Source organism: Xenopus tropicalis, chromosome 8, assembly GCF_000004195.4.
Source record: "Xenopus tropicalis strain Nigerian chromosome 8, UCB_Xtro_10.0, whole genome shotgun sequence".
Taxonomy (NCBI): Eukaryota; Metazoa; Chordata; class Amphibia; order Anura; family Pipidae; genus Xenopus; species Xenopus tropicalis.
The window spans coordinates 109,949,253-109,977,058 of NC_030684.2; the positions used below are offsets into that span (position 1 = coordinate 109,949,253).

General features: G+C 41.4%; 1 protein-coding gene across 1 annotated transcript; it reads left to right on the forward strand.

Annotated features, from left to right (window-relative positions):
- Positions 1-26,433, forward strand: gpr176 (G protein-coupled receptor 176). Its single transcript, NM_001102864.1, is given in 3 exon segments — positions 1-438; positions 22,529-22,781; positions 24,157-26,433. Coding segments are annotated over 3 exon segments (1,566 nt in total). The 5' UTR covers positions 1-236; the 3' UTR covers positions 25,268-26,433.
- Positions 26,434-27,806: the final 1,373 nt, after the last annotated feature.

Consider the following 27,806-nt stretch of genomic DNA (forward strand, 5'->3'; position numbering starts at 1 on the left):
GGAGAGATGGGACTGGGCGCTCTCTCCCCACTGCCAGGCATGAGTGCGTTCTGGGCATGTTGGTTCAGACTGAGGGTCGCACAAAGAGGCCTGTGGTTCCCCCCCTGCCGCGCACAGGGCCAGGGAAGGACCGGCTGAAGGTTCCCGGGAAATGGGCGCATGTAGCACCGGGGGTTTCGGAGCGGCGAGTCCTGGGCCGGCGTTGGGAGCCCAAGGCTAAAGCAGCGCCAGTCACCATGGAGCACAATGGCAGCTGGGTGTTCGCCAACAGGAGCGAGTTGGGTTCCTTCCAGCAGGCGGTGAGCAGAGCCCTGGGGATCAGGAACGTGTCGTACTCTCAGCTCCTATGGAGCAACCGGAGCGCAGCCAGCGACGGGCTCACCTACCGACATTTCACTACCAGCGCCCAGGTGCTCATATTCGTGGGCTCCCTGCTGGGTGAGTAGCTCCCCCGATACATACACGGTGCCCTGCTGGGTGAGTAGCTACCCCGGTACATACACGGTGCCCTGCTGGGTGAGTAGCTCCCCCCAGTACATACACGGTGCCCTGCTGGGTGAGTAGCTCCCCCGGTACATACACGGTGCCCTGCTGGGTGAGTAGCTCCCCCCAGTACATACACGGTGCCCTGCTGGGTGAGTAGCTCCCCCAGTACATACACGGTGCCCTGCTGGGTGAGTAGCTCCCCCCAGTACATACACGGTGCCCTGCTGGGTGAGTAGCTCCTCCCAGTACATACACGGTGCCCTGCTGGGTGAGTAGCTCCCCCAGTACATACACGGTGCCCTGCTGGGTGAGTAGCTCCCCCCAGTACATACACGGTGCCCTGCTGGGTGAGTAGCTCCTCCCAGTACATACACGGTGCCCTGCTGGGTGAGTAGCTCCCCCCAGTACATACACGGTGCCCTGCTGGGTGAGTAGCTCCCCCCAGTACATACACGGTGCCCTGCTGGGTGAGTAGCTCCCCCAGTACATACACGGTGCCCTGCTGGGTGAGTAGCTCCCCCAGTACATACACGGTGCCCTGCTGGGTGAGTAGCTCCCCCCGGTACATACACGGTGCCCTGCTGGGTGAGTAGCTCCCCCCAGTACATACACGGTGCCCTGCTGGGTGAGTAGCTACCCCCGGTACATACACGGTGCCCTGCTGGGTGAGTAGCTCCCCCCGGTACATACACGGTGCCCTGCTGGGTGTGTAGCTCCCCCGGTACATACACAGTGCCCTGCTGGGTCCTTGGGTACACCTGTCAGTCACTTACCTATAACAGCCCATTATTCTTATACTGGCAAGTTCAGGGGTGCCCAGTGTGTGGCCCTCCAGCTGGGGATGAACTTAAGCTCCCTGATAATTGTATGTTCACTGCATACAAGTAGATTCATTGCTGTGCTGCTTGCCAGCCCTGGTTCCTTAGCCATTATTCTCCTGGGGCAGATAAAGTGTTGGAGTCACTTTGACAAGTATTAGCTTAGAAATATTTTTTCACACCCTTTTAATTCTTTTTGTTGGTTGCAGACAAACCCATTGTAAGGGCATCATAGAGGGCTGAACAAATTGGCATGGATATGGCCCCTAGCTGTAGGATCAACATCCTTGCTGTAAATGACAGCAGTGCTAACACCTGTCAGTCTTACTAGGACTACTAGGAAATCCTAAAGTCCTGTGATTTAGTGTTTTACCAAATTAAGTACAGGTAATAGGGATCTGTTATACAGAATGCTTGGTACCAGGGATTTCATGATGTGCAATACAATGTTTTAAGGTTACTAAACAAACATTTTAATAGAAACCCAATAGGATTGTTTTGCCACCAATATGAATGCATGCAGCTTAGTTACTGTGAGTTACAAGCTACTATTTTATTATTACAGAGAAAAAGGAAATCAGTAAAAAATGAAGAACAGTTTGGTTAAAGGAAAACTATACCCCCAAACAATGTTGGTCTCTATAAAAATATATTGTATAAAGTTAAGTGCAAAATACACAAAAGGAAGTCACTCACGATTCAGTAGGTGCAAAAAACTCCCTCCATGCAGGTTTATTGGAGTAATCAGTGAGAAGGATACAGACGATTCGGGAACCTCTTGTTCCCTTTTTCAAAGTAGCATTCCCTGAGTGATACACTGAATGGAGAGGTTCCTGAAACATCTGTATCCTTCTCACTGATTACTCCAATAAACCTGCATGGAGGGAGTTTTTTGCACCTACTGAATCGCGAGTGACTTCCTTTTGTGTATTTTGCACTTAACGTGTCTCCAGCTGGAAGCCACGGCTTTTAGGAATACGCACTCCAACTTTACTATAGACTTTATTTTGGATAGCACAACCGATTTTTTCTTATGGCAATATTTTGTATAAAGCAAGCTCATATGTAAAGCCCTGCTTCATCTAAATAAACCATTTTCATAAAAATATACTTTTTTAGTAGTACAGGTATAGGACCCATTATCCAGAATGCTCGGGACCAAGGGTATTCCGGATAAGGGGTCTTTCCGTAATTTGGATCTCCACACCTTAAATCTACTTAAAAATTAATAAAACATAAATTAAACCCAATGGGATTGTTTTGCATCCAATAAGGGTTATTTATATTTTAGTTGGGATCGATTACAAGGTACTGTTTTATTACAACAGAGAAAAAGGAAATCAGTTTTAAAATTCTGGATTATTTGATTAAAATGGAGTCTATGGGAGACAGGCTTTCTGTAATTCGGAGCTTTCTGGATAACGGGTTTCCGGATAAGGGATCCCATACCTGTATTTGCCATTGGGTAATTCTAAATAGAAAACTGCCATTTTAAGAATTAAGGGCCATCTCCTGGGATCATATGAATTACAGTGCACACAAACAGGCCAAGGCACACATACATGCTAGGCCCCATCAGCCAATTAATGGACAGAGTTCTGCCTTTTGCTTCCACACTACTTCCTGTAACAGTTAGAGCTGCATTATTTCCTGTCAGGTGATCTCTGAGCGGGCACACAGCCCATCACTAAATGGTGGCTCAAGGGAAAGGATGTAAAAGGACAATATTTACTGATATATATATATTCAAGTTTGGCAACATTCTTTAATAGGTCACTTAATATAATATAAACTATCTGTGGGTTAAGTATTCATTCTGGGGGTATAGTTTTGCTTTAAATAGGCAATCTGGAGAAATGGCATTCCCATATTTCATAGCTTTGTAGATCATTTTTGGGATAATACGTCCCTGGACCTGTAGACTGGACATTTCTGAGTGTAAAGGTTTTGGCCAGGTCTTACATGCACTGGCTTGACTTTACTTTAGTTTTATAGCTGGGGTATACCTAAATAATAGAGCAGTGATCTCCCAACCAGGGTTTCATGAGCAACATGTTACTCGCCAACCCTTTTGATGTTGCTCTCAGTGGCCTCAAAGTAAGTGCCCATTTTTACATTTCTGGATTGGAGACAAGTTTTGGAAGCGCAGAGACACAAGTTTACTCCTGTTTAGCCTCCTGCAGGCCAGCAGTCCACATGAGGCAACCAACTAGCCAATCACAGCCCTTATTTGGCATTCCCAAAGAACTTTTTCAGTGCTTGTGTGGCTCACCAACACATTTTACATCTGAGTGTGGCTTAAAAAAGGTGGGGGATCTCTGTAACAGAGGGACCTGATGGAGGTTTTTTCTACCTTTATTGTGTATTTCAGTTTAGAACTAAATAGACTTCTAAGGGTATGTTTGTACACTATAATGCGCTGTGATTGAGTGCACCATGAATGTTCTTTGACCAAAGGCCTATAGTTGTAATAGGGACCAGGCACGTTGTAGACAAAATTGTGCAGCTGTGCCATGAAGTTTGCATGCTACGTTCATATACATTTGATCTGTAACTCCCACAGTTATTGGACAAACTGTTTTAGAACTGACCTGTACAGCTTGTGGCCTCAACTGTTGTGGAATAGTTATTAGCATTGTTTGTTGGCTAGTTTATTACAGTCGCTTTGCTTTTCTATAGAAAAACTGCTAATTTCTTTGCACTTTCTCCTCTGCATTGGGGTGATATTAGGCAACTTTTTCCCATTCATCCCTCCCACTGCCTCTAGGCACGGAGCATGCACAGCGCTTCTAGTCCAGCAGCTGCACATGCTCTGTAAGTGCCTTCATTGCCGGAAGTCAGGGGAGGTCACATGGTATACTATACCTGGTCATCTTTGTTGACCCTCAGAGAACCACCTACCTAAAAAATGTATATGTCCCACAGCTCCCTGATCCTCTCGCTCTTCTCGCCAAGAGCTGTAATGTTTATGTCCCTGTCAACTGACGTAGGAAGATGATGTGATTGGGGTCGGGGGGGCTTAGTTTGACATTTAAGTTAACTTTTAGTTTGTTATAAAATGGCCAATTCTAATCAACTTTTCAGTTGGTCTTCATTATTAATTTGTTACAGTTTTTGAATTATTATTATTATATTCTGTGAGGCTTCAGTTTTATTGTTATTGTTACTTTTTATAAATCATTTTTCTATTATTCTAGGTCCTCTCAAATTCATATACCACTCTCTCATTTAAACCGGTTGGACCCTAACAACCAGATAGCTGCTGAAACTCCAAACTGGAGAGGTGCTGAACAAAAGTTTAAATTTTACAAATGAAAAATGAAGACCAACTGCAAGTTGTCTCAGAAAATTACTCTCTATGTCATAATAAAAATTAATCAAAAGGTGAACAACCTCTTTAACATACCTATCTAAGATGGTGGCCATTATGTTTCTCAAACTCCCTGAACTGAAAAACCTCCCTCCCTGAAAATAGTGGTTTAGCTGATCATATGGAGACCTATACATAGGGAAACACTAGTTGTTAGGTACTTTCACAGGTGCAATGTACTTTCCTAATCTCCTGTTCAGTAAATGAGCATTTATACAGAGAATATTACATATAGCATTAGGCTAAACATTTCCATTTAGGAACAAAATGTTACCGGGGGATAAAAAAGTAATGCAGCACCCTTCTGCCATATAACCTACCAATCAGGGTAGATTCTGGCCCCTAAACCTCCTAAGGCAGTTCCTGTGATGCCCCCCGTGCCATGGGGGGGCACATTGCTAGTGTAGAGAGCGCAATTGTGCCCTCTATGTGAATTTCCATTGTAAAAATTGTAAATTCAGCTCTTCAAGTTACCAGGAGCAGCTTTGGGGGCCTTGTGGCAGCAGGACCCCTAAATGCAATTATTGGATTTTACTGCACATCTCTGTCATGGGTGCCTGGGAATGTTAAGTAAAAGAATGGTTTTGTAGTGATGTGCCGCAACCAAAATTTCCAAAAAAAAACAAAAATTCGGCAGCCACTAGGTTTCTTTGCTCCCAAAGTTTTCCTGCATTTTCCCCATTTTCCTGGCCCAGGATAAAAACTTGGAGCCAGGGGGCCAGGCTTAGGGAACTGTTCCAAACCATATTACATTGATGAAAAGACTGCATATTTTGATGTTTAATGCAAAGTTGCTTGAAATTATGTTTTCCTTTCAAAAAGTTTAAAGTGATACTGACACTAAAAGATTACTTTTGAAAATATTAATGTACATCAAAAGTTAGGGCTGCTTTTATAATTAATTGTTACTTGAAGTCCCTAAACCTGACTGTTTTGCCAACCTGACTGTCCCTTCTCAGCCTGTCAGTTATAGCTTCTAATGCTAACGGCCTCCTGCTGCACAAATATGGCAGCCCCCTCATAGAGGAACATGGGGGATCAGAGGGTTAAGGTAAAAGCATCAGGCAAATAGATTAATGGCAAAATTATAAATAGCATGCACAGTCAATGTTATGATATACTTAAAAAAATGTTTAATTTCAGGTGTCAGTGGAGTTCCCCCTTAATTTGGCTTAATATTTTAGGTCCATACCATAAACTCTTTGATGCCACATTCACCAGTAGATCCTTCCACAATACAAAGGGACAATGAGATTAAAAGAAAGGAAGTTTCTTAACATGTGGATTTTTTAAGTGAAATCTGTAAGTTTATTATAATTATTAGTATTATTTCCCGGAGAGGTTGTACTGACTGTATTAGATACTGTAGCTTTGGAAAGTGAAAAATACAGGGTTATTCAAATTAACTATTAGTTAATTTCTCTTGGTTAACTAGAAGTTAGAGGGCTATCAAGTGAAGAAGAGGTTGAACTTGATAGATGTAGCTTTTTTTCAACCTTATCTACTATGTGTGATAATATGAAACATTTGCTATCATGAACATAGTTAATGTAATTCTTTTTTCTGTAAAGAATCTATCAAACAGTTCATTTTTCAAAGCTCCCAGAGTGGCTGATAATGGAAGTAGAATGGGGTGGTTTTATGGGAGAGAGAAAATCATGTCTGCATTAGAGGACAGTGTGAAGGGGCCAGGGAAGGCAGATGGCATAAGTATAGGTTCCAGAATGCTTGGGACTTTTGGATATCTTTTTGGATAAGGGATCTTATATTACCATACCTTTTCTGCTAAAACTCATTTAAACATTAAATAAACCCAAAAGGATGGTTTTGCCACCAATATGGATTCATTCAGCTTGGTTACCAATGTACTGTTTATTAAAGAGGGAAAAAAAACAATTTTTACTCTATGACATAAGGAATCTCATACCTGTACTATCCGCCCAGGCAGGGGACCAGTAAAACACAACAAATCATGGAGATGATTATGATATGTTGGGCTCAAAATTATGTGAAGGCCACCTCCCGTAGACTCAATCTTAATCAAATAATTCACATTTTTAAACACTTCCTTTTTCTTTCTAATAATAAAACAGTACCTTGTACTTGATTCCAACTAAGATAGAATTAATCTATATTGGATGCAAAACAATCCTATTGGGTTTAATTAATGTTTAAATGATTTTTAGTAGAATTAAAATATGGTGATTCATATTATGGAAATACCCCTTATCCCTGTGTTTTATTATATTATTTGCAGTAGTCATGTGATGCCCTTTGTAGTATGTGTGAAGGTGACCCAATCAATATGATCAGTAAGCCGCCATCTTCATAACTGCTAATGGTTGTTTTTTTCAGAGCAAGGACCCCAAAAGTTGTAGGGCTTACTAGAAAGTGGGTCAATGTTGTAAGCTAAATTATCTGTATTTTTCTAAAATTCAGGTGATGGCAGGTATGCATTTCTATTAACTGTGACTGAATTGAGTCATACTCTAGCGCTGCATGGTAATGCATGATAAGTGTTTGTCCATACACTGACACAGCTGGGATAGTGATATATTAGAACAGCAAACATTAGTCCCATGTGTATTATTTTAGTGCCTGCTATGTGATTTATTACAGCCATATGCACAGTATAGTTTAGCAAAGCTCTAGTACAGATAAATATAGTTTCATCTACAGAAAGAGCTGAGATCCATTGTTACTGTACTGGATTTCTTCTTAAATGAACAGATTTCACGGCAGCTCTGGTGCCAGTAACATATTCTTACATGTGTATGAAATGCTGGGGAATTCCACTTACCAACTATTATATCTGCTGCATTCCTTCAACTGGTAACATAACCATGCTGAATCAATATAAATATAGCAGCAGCAAAGAGCTGTAAGATGCATTAACATGATTAAAAAATTCATGCTGCTACCGGTGGAAGTATTATACAATATGTAGTGAATACACATCTAAACCTGGGTAGTAGTTAATTTTAAAGAAATGATGTCATGATATTTGATGGTATAGATTTTATTACTAAATCACACTGTGTACATTGGAAATAATTAATTCTACCATTTCAATTTTTTTTTCTTCAACCAATAAATGTAATTTTTTGTTAGTTGTAATATTGTTGTGTAGGCAGCCATTTCAGTGCATTGTGCCCAATACTGAGCTTTCAGAAGGAGCCAGCACTGCACAATGGAACTGCTTTATGATAAGCTATTGTTTCCCTTTCTCAATGTAACTGGAGGAGTGATGAATTGTGTCAGCAGGACTTGGATTTTTACTATTACGTGCTATTCTGATATCTACCACTAGGTAGGGCATGGGAGCATTTTAGCAATATGAGGGTCAGGTAGCTGCTCTCTTGCTACCATCCCATTGTCCTGCTGATCGATTGCTATGGGGGGCAGGGGGGGTTGATATCAATCCAACTTGCAGCACAGCAGTAAAAAGATGATGAAGTTTACCTGAGTACAAGTCAAATGGGTGAGGGCACCTGGGAAACTAAGAATATGTATAGCCCTATGTATAGCCCTATGTCAAACTTCAAAATTAAATGTAAAAAAATGTGTTTGTTCTTTTGAAAACAGATTTCAGTACAGGATTCTGCTGGAGCAATGCTAGTAACTGATGCATTTTGAAAAAAATTGTTTTCCGTGACAGTATTCCTTTAAAGGGGATGTAAACCCTAATGAAAGAAACTGCAATTCTATTCAGCTTTCCAAAATACATTACTTAACAATCATTGGTTTTAAAGCTATTTGTGAACTGCTATTGAAAGCATCTTTTTTTATTCTCTGTTTTTGAGTTTACAGCCCCTTTAATATATTTTTATATTTCTTCACTTCATCATTGACTGTACTCGTCAAGTTTACAAGTCATAAGAATGGAGACATCTCCTCTAAGGATGGGCTATCCAACTTTTCCATGTACAGGTATGGGATCTGTTATCCAGAATACTCGGGACCTGGGGTTTTCTGGTTTTCCATAATTTGGATCTCCATACCTTAAGTCTACTAAAACATTTCAGCATTAAATAAACCCAATAGGATTGTTTTACCTCCAATAAGGATTAATTACACCTTAGCTGGGATAAAGTACAAGGTTCTGTTTTATTATTACAGAGAAAAAGGAATTTGTAAAAATGTGAATTATTTGATTATAATGTAGTCTATGGGTGATGGCCTTCCCATAATTAGGAGCTTTCTGGATAATTGGTTTCCGGATAAGGGGTCCAATACCTGTACAATGAGCCTGTGTTTTCATATAGTACATGTTTCCGTGATAGATGTTTATAGAATCTATGGAGCCCTTTCACAGGCTGCGGCCATTAAATTCTGCTGGAAATCCACCCCCAGAGTTTCCAATGAGGCAGCTCTAGCCTAGTGGTATGTGCCGACATATTCTGCAGGGAGAGGGAAGAAATCTGGGTGTGAACCTTAGTTAAGTTGATTAATTATTGCCCTAAAGGAGAAGGAAAGGTGAAATCACTGGGAAGTGACAAATGTTAGGCATCTTCGTTGATTACCTGATATCTAGGGATGCATGGCAGAACTGTACTGTATGCCATTCCCATTAAAGGGAAACGAAAGTCAAAGTCACTTGGGGGTGCCAAAATGTTAGGCACCCCCAAGTGACTTTAACCGCTTACCTCGTACCCCGGGCTGGTGCCCCTGTTAGGAGAAAACAGCACCAGCCCGGGGCACCTGGAGCGCAGCGCTTCCGTCTTCCTGGCTTCCTTTTCCTGAGTGCCAGCGGTGGGCGCATGCGCAGTAGAGTGAAAAGCCGACTTAAACATTTAAGTTCGGCTTTTCACTCTACTGCGCATGCGCGCGCAGCGAATCAGGAAAAGGAAGCGCCGGCAGCTACCCCGGGCTGGTGCTGTTCCTTCCTCACAGGGGCACCAGCCCGGGGTAAAAGGTAGGCGGTCAAAGTCACTTGGGGGTGCCTAACATTTTGGCACCCCCAAGTGACTTTGACTTTATTTTTCCTTTAAATGTGACATGTTGTAAAAGATGATGCAGTTTCTAAATTGCAAATTGTGGTTCGATACTTCCTTCCCTAAATAACAAAGCATGCCTTTGGATAATAAAGGATAAAATATGATATTTCTCTATGATATTTCTCTATAGATACTAAGAGCAAATCTAGGAAATATTCTTGCTAAGGACAAATCCTTTTATGGCCCTATATGACTATCCACAACTACAGTGACAACACACCACTCCTCTAGGCTGCTTGTGAGGGAATTATAAGTCAATAACTGAGTTTTTGGGGGTGCTAAGGAAGCTTGTGGGCAGCCTTAAAGTTATACTGGTGTTCAGATTTACTAAAACTATATCTTTTCTCATTTTTTTAATTTTAAAATTCAAATAAACTCATTTCCACAAATGTCTTCCATCTACTAAAAAGTTTGAACAGAAAAAGTCAGCGTGGCAAAAATGCACAGTAAAGGCATGAAACTCTAAATTTTTCAGATATTAGCACCAAAATGTCTGCTTTTTTGGACAAAAAAAGCAGCATCACAAATCTGAAGCCTCTAAAATTTTGAAGCAAAAGAAGGATCCTCCAGGGAAGGGAATAGACATCTGCCATTGACTTCTTCATGATCTCGGCAAGTTTTAGCTGGTGAATTTGTAGAATTTGAGTTTCTAGCTGTTTATATGCATAGTAAATTTACTTTTTTTCCCTGCAACTTTTAGCACTAAAAAATCAGAAACAAAAAAAAAAAAATCCAAGCATTAGTAAATGCCCCCCTTAAAAACTAGACACTAAAAACTAGACTATAGGTAAAAGTACCTGTAGGTCATGCTGATCATTTTTTCCTGATAAGACCACTTTTGTAAATAATTTTGGCAGTTTTGCTGACCTGACTGTATCTTTTCAGTTATAGCTTCTATTGCTAATGGACCTCTGCTAAACACATATGGCAACCCCCCCCCTCCTGCGTAGAGGAACATAGGGGATCAGATAATGTAAAAGCATTGGTACCATGCTTTTATGGCAAAATTATAAAGCACCTGCAATGTTCTGATACTTGTAAGTATGAGCAGCTGTGGCCATGGATTGGCTGATGTTTAGGAGGAGGAAAGTCATTTTGGCATTTTACTGCCAATAGAATAGCCACATTAGTGCCACCTAGAACACTATATTTATTCTGCAGAAACCATTAACATACCTGCGTAAAGAGCCCTAGAAGCTTTCTCTGTTTGTTTAAGACAACAGCTGCCATTTTAAGTAGCTTCCCGCTTGCAGCCCTAGCCTTATAGCTCGGATCACACATTCCTAAGGGAGGGGGAAGTTAATTTTATGAATTCTTATGGGAGGGGGGAGCAGGAGAGGGGAGAGAGAAGAGAACTGTGCAGACTCTGGGCACCAGGAATGAAGGATTTTTCTGAGAGGAAGTCAGATACCCTAAGAACATGTTTACAAAAAAGAAGACAAGAAATCCTGTGTTTCTTTTGATAGAGCTTACATAGACCTTTCTGATTGATCTTCCTTAGTTTTTACCTTTCCATCTCCTTTAATTGTGTATGGAAACAGCACGAAAGCTCAGAACAGTGTTCTATGTCCCTTCCTTATCTGTGCTAGCCAACATGGTGAATTGGCAGATGAAATTTCCAAACCTGCTGATCCCCAAACTGACCAGTATCCATAGTGGTATCGGTGGGCCACTATACACGCACGGGTAATCATTTTGTATGTTTTTATACATACATGTAGGCCACTATTAAATACAATGGCAACTTACACAAGGATGAAACTGATTCTGGGGTTTAATACTGCAGTAGGAAAATAATTGTACATTCACCTCTGAATAATTACAATAGACAAAAGCAAAGAAGGATGAAGGCATACCGCTCCTTCAAGTGAAAAACAAACGTGCAGCCTTGACGAGACAGTTGGTCTTTATCTTCTGCAATCTGTCCCTGTTTTTATGTTACAGGAACCCAGAGAAAGAGCTATTTTGTTTGCACCTGCCGTGTATTGTTTTTGTGATGCACGTTAACATGACAATGTGGAACAATAAAAGCATTGAATCCCAGTGTTTAGCTAAGGTGTAAGACTTACAGTCTGGCACTGCCAGTCCTGCCACAAGATATTAGACAGCAGTGCGTGGGAAGCCATATTGAATGCGTCCCAGTGCCCTAGCAGCCTGGCTTGCTTGGGCGTGCGGAGTCGTGCCGTGGAGGCGATGTGCTGCAAGTTCATCAGTGAGTGTGGAGGCAGCCGAAAGGGATCAGGGGAATAACTGTAAAATACTCCTCAGGAAAAAAACAGCACTTTCACATTACTCACAGAGAGTGGGGGAGGGGCAGAACAGCTCGGTTACCAGGGCAACTCAGCCAGCGATGGTGACAGGCCCCGGGGAGCGGAGTGTGAAGCGAGGAAGAGCGAGAGAGCGTCTGTATTAGCTACTGTGATACTCGCTAATTAGAAAAGACTGGAGAGCTATATTTAGCCACAGACGCAGCGCTATTGTGTGCGCAGATAAAGGGCACACTCATGCCTTCCACAGGGTAGAATCAATTAGATTTATATTTAGGGCCAGGAGAATAGGAAACAGGCTAAATACAACTTGTGGTAGTCACAGAGCGCTCATTAGCGTTAATAACAAATTGCATAATAGTCAGAATCAAGCAAACGTAATATAGCTTCAGAGCATCATTTGCAGTTTAGCCAATGCGCTGTGTATGCTTGCTCTGACCTTAGCGTGTCCTGCTCACAATGCACGACTCTTCTAATAGGCATGATTAGTCCTCTATGTACATCCCTTTCTGTAACCATAGCAAACAATGTGAGAGCCGGCTGAGTAGTGCTACCTTCAACTCTCCCGTTAATATCACTCAGGCTTCTTAAGAAAGGATATACCCCCTTCCACTGCATTTCAGTGTTAGGCCAGGCACTATTACTTCATAACATGGCTAGAAATATATTAATATAATCATAACAGCATTCCTGTTCCAGTTATGGCAGTATCTGCAGTGCCAGACAATCTGACCAAGGGATAATGTCCTTTGGCAAATTAATCATAGCTATGGGAGAGAAGGCTGCTATAGTAGCAGTGGGAGTAATAGCCTCTGGGAAGGGACTGTGGCTGTGGGATAGCAGGTATAGTAGGGAGAGATGGTGCCTATAGTAGCAGTGGGGGGATAATAGCCTCTGGGAAGGGACTGTGGCTGTGGGATAGCAGGTATAGTAGGGAGAGATGGTGCCTATAGTAGCAGTGGGGATAATAGCCTCTGGGAAGGGACTGTGGCTGTGGGATAGCAGGTATAGTAGGGAGAGATGGTGCCTATAGTAGCAGTGGGGGGATAATAGCCTCTGGGAAGGGACTGTGGCTGTGGGATAGCAGGTATAGTAGGGAGAGATGGTGCCTATAGTAGCAGTGGGGGGATAATAGCCTCTGGAAAGGGACTGTGACTGTGGGATAGCAGGTATAGTAGGGAGAGATGGTGCCTATAGTAGCAGTGGGATAATAGCCTCTGGGAAGGGACTGTGGCTGTGGGATAGCAGGTATAGTAGGGAGAGATGGTGCATATAGTAGCAGTGGGGGGATAATAGCCTCTGGGAAGGGACTGTGGCTGTGGGATAGCAGGTATAGTAGGGAGAGATGGTGCCTATAGTAGCAGTGGGGGTATAATAGCCTCTGGGAAGGGACTGTGGCTGTGGGATAGCAGGTATAGTAGGGGGAGATGGTGCCTATAGTAGCAGTGGGATAATAGCCTCTGGGAAGGGACTGTGGCTGTGGGATAGCAGGTATAGTAGGGAGAGATGGTACCTATAGTAGCAGTGGGAGTAATAGCCTCTGGGAAGGGACTGTGGCTGTGGAATAGCAGGTATAGTAGGGAGAGATGGTGCCTATAGTAGCAGTGGGAGTAATAGCCTCTGGGAAGGGAATGTGGCTGTGGAATAGCAGGTATAGTAGGGAGAGATGGTGCCTATAGTACCAGTGGGACAATAGCCTCTGGGAAGGGACTGTGGCTGTGGGATAGCAGGTATAGTAGGGAGAGATGGTGCCTATAGTAGCAGTGGGAGTAATAGCCTCTGGGAAGGGACTGTGGCTGTGGAATAGCAGGTATAGTAGGGAGAGATGGTGCCTATAGTACCAGTGGGATAATAGCCTCTGGGAAGGGACTGAGGCTGTCGGATAGCAGGTATAGTAGGGAGAGATGGTGCCTATAGTGGCAGTGGGAGTAAAAGCCTCTGGGAAGGGACTGTGGCTGTGGAATAGCAGGTATAGTAGGGAGAGATGGTGCCTATAGTACCAGTGGGATAATAGCCTCTGGGAAGGGACTGAGGCTGTCGGATAGCGGGTATAGTAGGGAGAGATGGTGCCTATAGTAGCAGTGGGACAATAGCCTCTGGGAAGGGACTGTGGCTGTGGGATAGCAGGTATAGTAGGGAGAGATGGTGCCTATAGTAGCAGTGGGATAATAGCCTCTGGGAAGGGACTGTGGCTGTGGGATAGCCGGTATAGTAGAGAGAGATGGTGCCTATAGTAGCAGTGGGATAATAGCCTCTGGGAAGGGACTGTGGCTGTGGGATAGCAGGTATAGAAGAGAGAGATGGTGCCTATAGTAGCAGTAGGATAATAGCCTCTGGGAAGGGACTGTGGCTGTGGGATAGCAGGTATAGTAGGGAGAGATGGTGCCTATAGTAGCAGTGGGATAATAGCCTCTGGGAAGGGACTGTGGCTGTGGGATAGCAGGTATAGTAGGGAGAGATGGTGCCTATAGTAGCAGTAGGATAATAGCCTCTGGGAAGGGACTGTGGCTGTGGGATAGCAGGTATAGAAGAGAGAGATGGTGCCTATAGTAGCAGTAGGATAATAGCCTCTGGGAAGGGACTGTGGCTGTGGGATAGCAGGTATAGTAGGGAGAGATGGTGCCTATAGTAGCAGTGGGATAATAGCCTCTGGGAAGGGACTGTGGCTGTGGGATAGCAGGTATAGTAGGGAGAGATGGTGCCTATAGTAGCAGTGGGATAATAGCCTCTGGGAAGGGACTGTGGCTGTGGGAAAGCAGGTATAGTAGGGAGAGATGGTGCCTATAGTAGCAGTGGGATAATAGCCTCTGGGAAGGGACTGTGGCTGTGGGATAGCAGGTATAGTAGGGAGAGATGGTGCCTATAGTAGCAGTAGGATAATAGCCTCTGGGAAGGGACTGTGACTGTGGGATAGCAGGTATAGTATGGAGAGATGGTGCCTATAGTAGCAGTAGGATAATAGCCTCTGGGAAGGGGCTGTGGCTGTGGGATAGCAGGTATAGTAGGGAGAGATGGTGCCTATAGTAGCAGTGGGATAATAGCCTCTGGGAAGGGACTGTGGCTGTGGGATAGCAGGTATAGTAGGGAGAGATGGTGCCTATAGTAGCAGTAGGATAATAGCCTCTGGGAAGGGACTGTGGCTGTGGGATAGCAGGTATAGTAGGGAGAGATGGTGCCTATAGTAGCAGTGGGGGGATAATAGCCTCTGGGAAGGGACTGGGGCTGTGGGATAGCAGGTATAGTAGGGAGAGATGGTGCCTATAGTAGCAGTGGGGGGATAATAGCCTCTGGGAAGGGACTGGGGCTGTGGGATAGCAGGTATAGTAGGGAGAGATGGTGCCTATAGTAGCAGTAGGATAATAGCCTCTGGGAAGGGACTGTGGCTGTGGGATAGCAGGTATAGTAGGGAGAGATGGTGCCTATAGTAGCAGTGGGATAATAGCCTCTGGGAAGGGACTGTGGCTGTAGGATAGCAGGTATTCCACCATGTCTTTGACGTGCTCTCTCCCCTTCCATTACCACCTTCTGCATCTCCTATATATTAGTCTTCTCAAAGAAGCACATTACGTGCGCATGTCTAAGAACACTAGACTAGATGGTATCTAGTGTTTTTCCTATATCAATATTCAGTTGTTGATGTATTTTAGGTTCACAGATGATTCATCTCATCTTAGCAAATAACACTCCATTTATCATGTCACATGGGATCTATGGTTGCCAGCAGTCCCGTTTTAGCTTTCCTTTAAGTAAAACATTCTTTCCCATGGAGTATCATTTGTACCACTTTATGAGACCTTTACTAATGGCATTTCCTTGGAAAATGGGCACAATGTCAGATATAAAATATATCTGCTCAAAGGGAAACTATACCCCTGGACATTGCAGGTCTCCAAAAAAAATTGTGTAAAATACTGCTTTGTATAAACAAAGCTTTTTTTTAATGAAGATGACACACTAACATTAATGTCTTATAAAAAATTATGTACCCTCTGTTTTAAAATATGAGGATATTAGACGTCATCTTTAGCCTCGTGCTTATGGTCATGGAACTCCTCGATGTGCTATAATATTCTTATGTTTTACATTATAGGGTACATTATTATTATTTATTTCATGCTGCTGTCTCTGCTCAGACTCATGCAAGCAACAGTGAAGTTTAAATATAAATAACGCTAGAGGCTTGCTATTTATTGTATCATTCTCAAAGGAAATCGCTCATTCATGAAACGCATTGCGACAGATTGTTAGCGAAAGCACAGGTTGTGCCACCGTAGGTTTCCCCGATGAACCAGAGGAGGCTTTAAATAACCAAGTAGCTCTTAAAGTCTGTTTGGACATCAGTCGCCGCTGATAAGCTACACTGGGGAATATGTGCTTCAGAGGCACTTTGTGCCTTTCATGTTGCTGTGACACTTTGGCTGCTCAGCTTACTTTGAACATGACTTTTTCATTTGTATATACCATGTACAGGGACATTTAACTCCATCATTTCTGGGTCTCATCATCAGAATGGTAACTAGTTTTATATGTACCAATGGGGCAAAAAGCCAAGTAAAAAAGACTTAAATCCAAAAAAATATCACGTCTAGAAATGCTGTATTTTATGTAATTAACTTATTGTACCCACTCTGGGTTCAGCAGCCCTATAATAGTAAGGATCCACGCTTTCAAACTTGTCCACAACAGATCACCGCTTTTGATCTACAGTGGCACAAGTGCTACTATCTGTTGCATCTTTATTTTAATACAGGCATGGGACCTGTTATCAAGAATGCTCAGGACTTTCTGTAATTTGGATCTCCATACCTTAGTCTACTAAATAATCTTTTAAACATTAATTAAACCCAGTAGGATTGTTTTACCCCCAATAAGGATTAATTATATATATGAATCTTTGCACCTGTCATGCAGATGGCAGCCAGTGGGGATTCACACGCAAGCTCCTATATATAGTGAATGAGGGCACAAGGTACACTGGCAGCCCTGTACTTTCTGCCTGCTTAAGGCAAATGTTAAGTACTGGGCTCCCTGGCAGTAAAGAGTGCCATGCCCTGCACTTTGCGCTAACAAACATACAGCCAGCACAAGGGTGCAGAGCTAGGACAAGCACAAGGTGAATGGCTTAATAGGCTCACTTTTGCCTATTAGACACACCAGCTTCTGCACCTTATCGTTAAAGGGGAACTATCGTGGGATTGTTTAATAGACGCTTCATCATACTGAAACTTAAACTAAATATAATCAGTTAAAAATTCTGTACCATTTACACGCATCTTTACATACAGTATTTGCTGTCAAGAGGATAGCTGAGGAGAACAATATTCTATTCCCTAAGAGGAAACATTATTTTTTAATTATATTAAACAGTAATTTTGGTGTCTATAGCGGCTTGGACCCTGTATTCCCTGCCAGTTGCATAACTAATTAGTTCTCCAAAGAATTCAGCGACAATTGTATAAATAAATCCATTGCGATTTTTTCACTTAGCATGAAATCATTGAATGGAAATCGCAGGAATCCCACTACTTTATACATTGTACTTATTGGATTGAGAATTGCATCAGCTTGTTGATGCGGTCCTTGCCCTTACAGCCTGAATCCCCTGTCCTTGTGATTCATCTGTTTTGCTCTAGGGCCAAATAATCAGATCAGCCTAATATCATTTACCTTAGGTGGGCGCATTGGGGAACCTCACTAAGCAAGCTGGCCATACATTATAAGACCTGCTCAAGTCACCACTGTTTGCTTTCAAAGAGGCAACCAGTAAATACTACCTGCTGGTTGGTTTCTATTACTAGACCTGATACAAAATTATTACATGGCCACCTAAGGCATTATTAGTGCTAGGCCAGTGTAAGAGTGCAGGGTCAACATGGATAAAACTAAGAGAAAATCTGGTAATTATGTTACTCTTCTGCAATTTGTTCCTTATTGGTATTGGTACAGGTTATTGTTTTATGGAGTTGCAGAATGGCAGAGTTAGGCAATTGTAACCCATAACAACCAATCAAATGTTAGTGTTCAAACTAGCAACCAATAAAGGCTCTGTGCCTATTGGTTGCTATGCACTACTAGACAAGTAGTATATAATATTTATTTTTGATTACCTCCATCATTTTTTGTTATTGAAATTTTTTATATGTTTGATTTATACTTGTACAGAGGTAGTATATACGTTGCTAGAGACTGCCATCGTGTGATATATTTATTTAATGCAGCTTATTTTGGTGACTTGCAATACCGTACATATCATTGCATCCTTCCAGCATAGGTTGGGATATTAATGCCTTTGTCTTTAACATCTTAGCAGTTCTGCACTTACAATTCTTTGGTAAATAAATAAAACATTTTATTCATGGGCAAAGTCTTAATTAATTAAATTAAATATTTAATCAAAAAAATATTTTTATTTTTTGCTAAAATCCTGTGAGTGCAGAACTTAATTTTTGCAAATTGTTTATTTTTCCTGCACCCAGGCAGTTGTTTTTTTTACATTGTTTGGTGTGCACCTGTGTGTTGTGGATGTATATTATAAATTACATTCCATTACATTTCCTTTCTCATGTTGCATTGCCCTAGGCCCCACTCTTTCCCTTTCCCCAGGCCTTACCCCCTTCCCCCCACATCTCTTTTCCTGGAAAAGTCACTGTAGCTTTAAATTGCCTAGGAGACTGGGTTCTCTTGAACCCCTGATGCAGCTTCATCTGTGCTTGGAAACAAGGTTTCCCTGCTTGTCACGAAGTTTAAAATGAAGTGTAAAGCTTGTACGCATCTCTCTTTAAGGTTCTAGTAGATTTCTTGGTTAAATGAAGCTACCCATGTACACACACACAATCTCCCCCCCCCCACCCCAAATGTAAGATAGCTTGCTTACTATGTTGCATATATTATTATCTGGTATTTATATACACAGTGCTTCACAATGATTACACCATTCGTATCACTCCCTGGCAAAGTAAAGCTTACACTCTAGGGTCCCTATCATTACCAGGGGTCATTTACAAGACCCTGGACAGATGTGCAAGAACACTACGGGATGCAAGAGCCCAATTCAGCTAGACCGGATTGCACCATTTTTTGCACCCTGCCTCTCATTTCACAAACCACTTAGCCTGCCTGTATGGTTTTGGAGTGTGGGAAGAAACCCAAGGCTTGAATGGGACCTAGGACCCCAACACTGCAAGGCATCTTTATGTATCAATTCTAAACTTCTGTGCTACTCAATAAATGGAAAAACTGTTTATTTCAATCTCCATATTTTTCCTGTGCTGGGTTAGCATGAAATGCGTTAGGCTATCCACATGGGGCTTTTAATGTTTTAATGGATTGAAATAAACAAAGCTGTACCCTTTTTTGGGTAGCACAGAAGTTTATAATTGGTATATGTGTTACCCTCTTTTGGTCACTAGGCTCTATATGGATTGTTCACTAAATGAAAATTTCTTTGCCCCTGTTTCCTTTTTTTCTTTTTCTTCTCAGAATACATTTTATACAGAGAATAACAAAAGCCATATTGTTGCCTATATCTTATATTTTTATATGATGATTAAGAACATCCTCTGTTGCACAGTTTTTCTGCATTTAAGCCATAGACTCAAGGCGGAGATTCCCAGTTCTTAAAGTGCCAGTTGCCAAATTGTAAAAATGTAGCAATGGTACACAACTGTCCTTATTGCACTGTGAAAATATTGTTTTCTCTATATAGACTTAAAGGAACACTAAACCCTTATAATGAATATGGCTAGAAATACCATATTTTAAATACTAAACTGACTGCACAAGCCACAAGTTTAAGTCTTGACAAGTCACAAGTCTTATATAAGTCACAGGAGCTCCCCATCTTAAATTTGTTAGAACTGTCCGGCGCATTGCACATGCTCCTTGTGCTCTGAGAAGCTGTTGAGAAGCTAAGCTCAGGGGTTGTTGTAAATTATCAAGCAGAAAATGAGCTTTGTCTGTCATATAAACTGATGCTACAGGTCTGATTATTAAATTCTGATGCTAATTGCATTGGTTTCAGAGCTGCCATGTAATGTGAATCCAAATGAATCACTAATCAGCCTTATATTGTGACATTAATATTCTATATATACAGTATACTGTGCGTCGGTCCCTAAGCTCAGTAACTGACAGCAGCACAGAATAGGGGAATAAACAGAATAAAAGGTGGGGAGCTACTGGGCATCATTAGGGGCACAGACCTTCCCTGCACAGGGGGGAACACTGTTACATCAACCTCAAAGCGATCTTCTCTAGGCATGCAAGTCCTCAGAATAGATCTTGATAGTGATCTGTTCATATAAAATGGCTGACCTTGAGTGTAAGCACATGTTTTGCAGGCATCTGCTGAAAGAAGTGGCTTGTGAGTCCCTTCAACAACCTGAAACAGAGGCTTTTGGAAGTGCAGCTCTGGCACTTCAAGCTTTCTCTTCCTTGTACTAACTGTCTCACCCCAACCCTTCATGTCACCACCCTGTCCACCTAGCACAGCCCTGGGGGTTTGATGCAGAAGTTGGAAATCTGTATTGCATCCAGAGTTTTCAGTATATATGACTTGTCAACATAAAAAAGTGTGAGGTGCTCATATATACTCTTTACTGAATGTAAGGCAGCCATCGTTACCTACACTAGTCACCTCCTCCTTGATCTGAAGAGGGCCCGGTTAGCTGCAAGGTATTGTTCATAGGACACTCGTAAGCATAAGGGAAAGTGCTTGTAGCCATTTTTGTTCCTGGTACCTGATTATGATGAGACATTCTTGAGTTTTACACTCCTTTTGTGCACTGCATTGGCTTCTGCCACCACGCTCCTGAGGCCTTGTAGGCTTGTAACAACCAACTTTATTTAGAGACACAGATAATATGACAAACCTTTTAAAGGAGAAAGAAAGGCAAAATCACTAGTGCCCAGTGACTGTAATCATTTACCTGAAACCCCCAGTCAGTGCTCCTGGAGAAAACTGCACCGGCCGGGGTAAATAAAGGCGATCGATTCTCTTCCTTCCTTCTCCTTTCACAGCTGGCTTTTTTGTTAAAGTTCGGCTTTTCACTCTACTGCGCACATGTGAAGGACGAGGAGGATCACTCGCTGGCATAGCTGGTTTTAATATTACAGTGATCAAGGAAATCATTTTTAAAGCTCTGAATTATTTGATTAAAATTGATTCTATGTGAGATGGTCTTTTCTTTTGGATAACGTGGTCTTTTGGAGATGGGAGATGGTCTTTTCTTTCTAAACAACCTCCTCAATTCTCCCAGCTGCAGCCTGTTAGGTTATAAAGAAACCCCAAGAATTTATTAGGGTTGGACTGTTTGCCAGTACTAAAATATATATATATATGATATATATATATATAGAGAGAGAGAGAATAATGTCACATCCTATTGTAAAATAGAAAATTAGAAAAGGGATATTAAAAGTCGCTGAAGAATTCCCTTTATACAGGTCTTGTAACTCCAAGGTCACTTCTACTATTCTTATATTTTATAACAGGCATGTTTCTGTGAGTCATGTGACAAAATTATATTACTAAGCACCAATTATAAGTGATGGCATTGCTACCCATGTTAAGGATATATTCTACAGCAGAGCCCACAACCTTTTTTACTCATGAACCACATTTAAATATAAAAGTTAGGGAGCAACACAAGCATGAAAAAAGTTTCTAGGGGGTGACCAGTAAGGGCTGTGATCTGTTATTTTAGGATATAAGAAGCCAATGATGAGTGCCATGATCAGTACAAAAAGATACTGTAAATGAATTGCCCTAAGCACAACTCAGTACAACTAAGGTGGAGGGTACAGCAACCCTTTTATATAGGCATGGCATACGTCATGCAGTATCATAGTAGAGTACCGTTAAACATGAAAAGAGCCAATTCCGATGAGCAATAGGATTTGAGTACATTTCAGAAACAATCTTAGACTGATATAATGATGGGATCATTTGTAAGAGGCTTCTGTATATAGCCTTTATACTGGAGCAGAACATTTCCTCTTCATCTCGATTAACTGAGGGCTCTTCCATGCTCAAGAGACTCTCTCATCTCAGACATATCCCATTATTATTGTGAACATTTAATTATGGCAAGTGGGTATAAATCTGGATGAAAATATGCAGGGGCAAGCCTTGAAGGGCAATAAAATGTGTAAATGAAATTAACCCCCTGTTAAACATACAAAATTAAAAAGGGCATTTTAACATTTTTGCTGCCGGCAGATCAGGTAGCACATTCAGGACCTGACAGCATTACCACTCACAGCACAGGGTACATATTATTTGTACAACACATTGGGCATTATTAAATAACACCAATTATTCATAACATAAGACCTAGGCAAAAGTTTGATTAAAAGAACAGTTCAGTGTAAAAATAAAACTGGGCAAATAGATAGGCTATGAAGCATAAAATATATTTCTAGTATAGTTAGGCAAAAATGTAATCTGTAAAGGCTGGAGTGAGCAGTTGTCTAACATAATAGCCAGAACATTACTTGCCAGTACCAGTCCTTTTGGTTTGTGCAGGCTACCCACAGTCTTCACTATTTTACTGTGCTAAAGCTCATCTCGTTTCTTGCTTTTATTTTTAGGGAACTTCATGGTCCTGTGGTCAACCTGTAAAACATCAGTCCTGAAGTCCGTTACCAACAGATTAATGAAAAATCTTGCGTGCTCCGGGATCTGTGCCAGCCTAGTGTGTGTGCCTTTTGACATTGTACTCAGTGCCAGCCCACACTGCTGTTGGTGGATTTATACCCTGCTCTTTTGTAAGATCATCAAATTCCTGCACAAAGTCTTCTGTTCAGTGACTATTCTCAGCTTTGCCGCTATTGCTTTGGATAGGTAAGATCAACCATTTGTCCATAGCTTTACCTGCACTGCTCACACACACACAACACACACCTCTTACCCACTGACAAATGGGAAATTATACATTCCCTCCTCCCAAGATGTAAAGGCCAGAGAAGTCATAAAATCATTAGTGGGTTCCTAATTGACTCATTTTGTATGTGTCCAAAGCAAACATTGGACATAATTATTATTTGAAAGCAAAAAGTAATTCCCATTTCAAATTCACCCTCTGTTCGTTGGGGGAGAGTAAGTTAAAACAGAAATAAAAAGTCCATGAAGTTGTCATCTCATACCTGCTGAAATAATACATCCAGACTGAATCACTTTCCCCCACTTGCTTCTTTGGAAGTGTTTCTATTTGTAAACATGTCAAGCTTCAGAATAAAATGTAATAAATGAAAATTAGCACACAAGATCTGGTTCCGAGGTGTTTATTCATGCCCAGCTCATATTTATTCATAACTGAAAATGATCCAGCACAAAGAAAATGGCTGTGAAAGATTGATTTTTTTGCTCATGTTTTTTTTTAAGTACAGGCAGCTCTCAGAATACTGGGACTGAGGGTCTCATTCCACGGCAGAAGCTAACAAAGAGTGTTTCATTTTAGTAAGGGATGAACTGAATTAACTATTTGTGTGTTTTAAAGCAGACATAGATGAGTTCTCCTATCCATTATCCATGCCTTAAGGTGGAAGATCAGATATTCTCTAAATCAGCCATCAGCATGGATAGAGCAGATAGTGCTGATTCTCCTATTCATCTACTGGTCCTCAGAATTAAATCAGAAGTGTCCATATAGACTGTGATTGGATTAGAAAGCAGGAGGAACTGTTCAAGGTGCAACCCAGTGGGTCATCCTCACACTGATGGTTGGGCATAAAGCCTAAAATCTTATTGGGCAGTTGCTAAGGGCCATTACCTGGTGAATTAATCTCTAGGACAAACAAGAGTGAAGTGTGTAAAGTAGTAATAAATATGCCCTTTTCTGATATCTTAACATGCTTTGTGATTAGTTCCTGAAAGGCTGCAAAGCACTATGTCTTACAGGTACCAACGGAGAGAATTACTCTGTAAATACCTTCCTTTCACTTAGGTGCTGTTAGCTACTGGCCGATGTTTAGGCCACTAATCATTCCCTATGAATCATTTCAATATACATTGTCCTTATTAGCTATTAACTTCCCATGAACTTTGCTATAAAGTGAGGAATTATGGTTTATTATCCAGATAGATGTGACATTAGGCAAGAGACTTGATCTGCTTACATCTTAAGATCCAAAATGGGGCCAATCCATGCTAATGATCTTTTTTAAGCTTTTTTTATGTTTCACTTCCTCTCCTAAATCTTTTTTTTACTTGTTTCCAGGTATTACTCTGTGTTGTATCCATTAGAAAGGAAGATATCGGACTCCAAAGCCAGAGACCTGCTGATCTATATATGGGCACATGCTGTTGTTGCCAGTGTTCCAGTGTTTGCTGTGACCAATGTGACTGATATCTATGCCATGTCCACCTGCTCCCCATCATGGGGTCACTCTTTGGGCCATCTAGTGTATGTCCTTGTTTATAATGTCACCACTGTTTTCATACCGGTGGTTGTGGTTTTCCTTTTCATGCTTCTCATCCGCAGAGCACTGAGTGCAAGTCAAAAAAAGAAAGTGATTATAGCAGCTCTAAGGACACCTCAAAATACAATCTCTATACCGTATGTCTCCCAAAAGGAAGCTGAACTTCATGCCATGCTTCTATCTATGGTTGTAGTATTTATCATCTGCAGTGTTCCATATGTCACCTTGGTAATATATCGCACCATGCTTAATTCCTCACATATCTCAGATTTCCTCTTGCTTACTGCTATCTGGTTACCCAAAGTCTCATTGGTCACCAACCCTTTGCTTTTCTTAACTGTCAACAAATCTGTCCGCAAATGTGTAGTGGGCACCATTGTGCAGCTCCACCGCAGGTACAGCAGAAGGAATGTGGTCAACCTCGGTTCAGTTGCAGAAGTCAACTTAGAGCCTAGTGTGCGGTCTGGCAGCCAGCTCCTGGAGATGTTCCACATTGGCCAGCAACAGATCTTCAAATCTGTGGAGGAGGATGATGATAATGAGATCAAGCTAGAAGCCTCTAGAAACTATAAAATAAAGGAGGCTCTGCCAAGTACCAGCGTCGAGGTGGAACACACACTTGTGCAGAAATTTATTCCCCAGAGCACAGACTCTGCCTCGCAAGTGGCTCCTGTGATGCCAGGGGAGAGCGAAGTGCTAAATGACAAGTACTCCATGCAGTTTGGTTTTGGCCCTTTTGAGTTACCCCCACAGTGGCTCTCTGATAAAAGGAACAGCAAGAAACGGCTGTTACCTCCTTTGGGAAATACTCCTGAGGAGCTTATCCAGACCAAGCAGCCCAAATGCAGACCTGAGCGAAGGATCAGCAGGAACAATAAAGTCTGCATTTTTCCTAAAGTGGATTCCTAGCACAGCCTTTATCAACCCCACCAACGTTATATAAACTGTATATCTTGTTAAATGTGCCAAAAAAGTGTGCACAACAGGACAGAAACGCACAGTCAAAGTGTTCCTTACTAACATGGGCAGCATGCACGCGAGGAACATACCTCTTGTATGCTCTCTGTGGAACTACAATTATATTGTATAATATATCAGTTAATACCTATGAGTCTCTTGGTGCTGACAAAGAGCGCCTAATTCTGAATAATGGACTACTTGCTCTTTTTCATTTACAGTTAGAAAACCATTTGTGTATGGCCTATGCATCCAGCAGACCTGTCACTCCGCAATAGCTCAGGTTTATTTTAAGCTCAAAACCCATATTATCACTCGCAGAGATATAATCATACTTCAGTACCTCCCACTGTACTGGTGTTTATTGGCAGCTCTACTCTAGGTTTCCAATACAAATCATGAAGCCCACAAAAAACACATACATAAATAATGCTTGCAGTATACCACTGATCTTGTTGGTGAAGACAACATGGCCCATAGAATAGTACGCCCCTTGAGTTGTCACAGTCTGCTAAATACTAGTGTTACCCAGACCTGTACAGTCAGTTGCATTCTTACTGTGAATAGGGACTCTTTAAGAGCAAATGCCTTAGTGCATATCTGTTACCTGTCATACTAGCGTTAGATATTCCATATGGACACCAGCAATACTTTTTTTTCTGTGTTGTCTCCAGAACCTTTTGCTAGATGCCTCTTGCTGTATGAAGAACATCCGTGCCAGTTCATTTTTTACATACAGGGTGAGCAAATGTAACTTTTGTAATTTTACACCATTTTTGTAGGGAGTGGCAGCATTTCCACATGGTTTATAAATTCTCCCATAGGCCTTAGGAAGAGATAGGCTATGCTGCTTGCTGATTCGCTGCTTTGTACTCATTTTTCTATAGCACTGTGAGCTAAAAGGAGAACCTGCAGTGTTTCTTTGGGGGGTTCAGGAGTGACCTGCACCCTTTTCTGCATGAGGTGGAAGAAGCTTTCCTTTTGCATCAATGTACAACGTTTATCCAGTTAATACATCTGACAAATATGATTTTCACTGATGCGTCTTATATCTTATATTATGCACATCAAATAGTTTATTCCATTCTTCCCTGCACAATAAATATGACTGAATATCACTTAGTGCGCTTTGATGACTGACCTCATGTTTTAGTTTAATTGCGTCCACAAAAACATTGCCACTTTGATCACCTGGTTTTTCCACTGGGCAAATTGATTTATTCGGCCAATCAGATTTGAGATGTCACATAATGCAGGAAACAATGAAAACATTTAGGGTGATATTATTTTTGTATAGTACAGATATGGGATCCATTATCTGGGAACCTGTTGTCCAGAAAGCTCAGAATTAATGGTGGGCCCTTTCCCATAGACTCCATTTTATCAAATAATTCAAATTTTACAAAATGATTTCCTTTTTCTCTGTAATAGTAAAACAGTTCCCTGTACTTGATCCTTATTGAAGGCAAAACAATCCTTTTGGGTCTTTTTAACGTTTAAATCGTTTTTTTAGTAGATTTAAAGTGTGGAGATCCAATTTTAAGAAACGATCTGGAAAACCCCCGGTCCTGAGCAGTCTGGATAACAGGTCCTATATCTGTAGAACTTATTAGTGTGCAGCAAAGTACATGCTTTTTCATCGCTCATTCCCTAATCCAAGGAGATAAGTATTTTTTTTTACATTTAAAGCAGGGGGGAATTTAATGTAGTGGGACTTTTTACTGGCTGAGAAGAAGGATGTAACATTTTCTAAAACTGAACAGGGTAATAAAAATGCAATGTATTTTCAGTCAGTGGCTCTATGTCTTGTGCATGCTTGATTCTTGTCTTATTTACATTTTTCAGCATATTCATGTCAGACTACTCCGTTGTTGTTAACTACATTCTACATTAGCTGATAAGATACTAAAAGCTGAAAAGATTGCGCTTTTTAATATACTCAGCCAATAAAAGGTAACACTTATGTAACTTCTGGATTTTCTGATGGTTACCATGGTATGCTACACTCTGCTACAATGCATATAGTAATACATTTACAATCCTCAAGAGCCATGAATATCCTGCAATTCTACCCTTATGATGAATGTATTGTAATAAATAAAAGTATGCCCTATTGAAAAATATGAGGATATTCGAAGTCACCTCGGAGTTCCATGAACTGTATAAAATCATCTGTGGCCTCCTGTTTTTACATGGTATTGGAATTCTTTGTGCTTTTATGTGGTCATGGACCTCCTTTGTCACTTATAATATCCTTATATTTTCCAAAAGGGGTATTTTATTCACTATAATACCATCATCTCCCCCAAAGTTATATTATAGATGTTATTTTCTGCCCATTGAAAGGAACCACACAAGTAATAACAGACCCTGTAAGAGGAGTTGGGGGGGAGTCTCAACAATGTACTTTTAAGCAAATATTAAGCACATTTTGAGCAAGTGAGTTGCACTCACCTTACATTCTCATCCAGTCATCTTGCTTGAGGCTTGC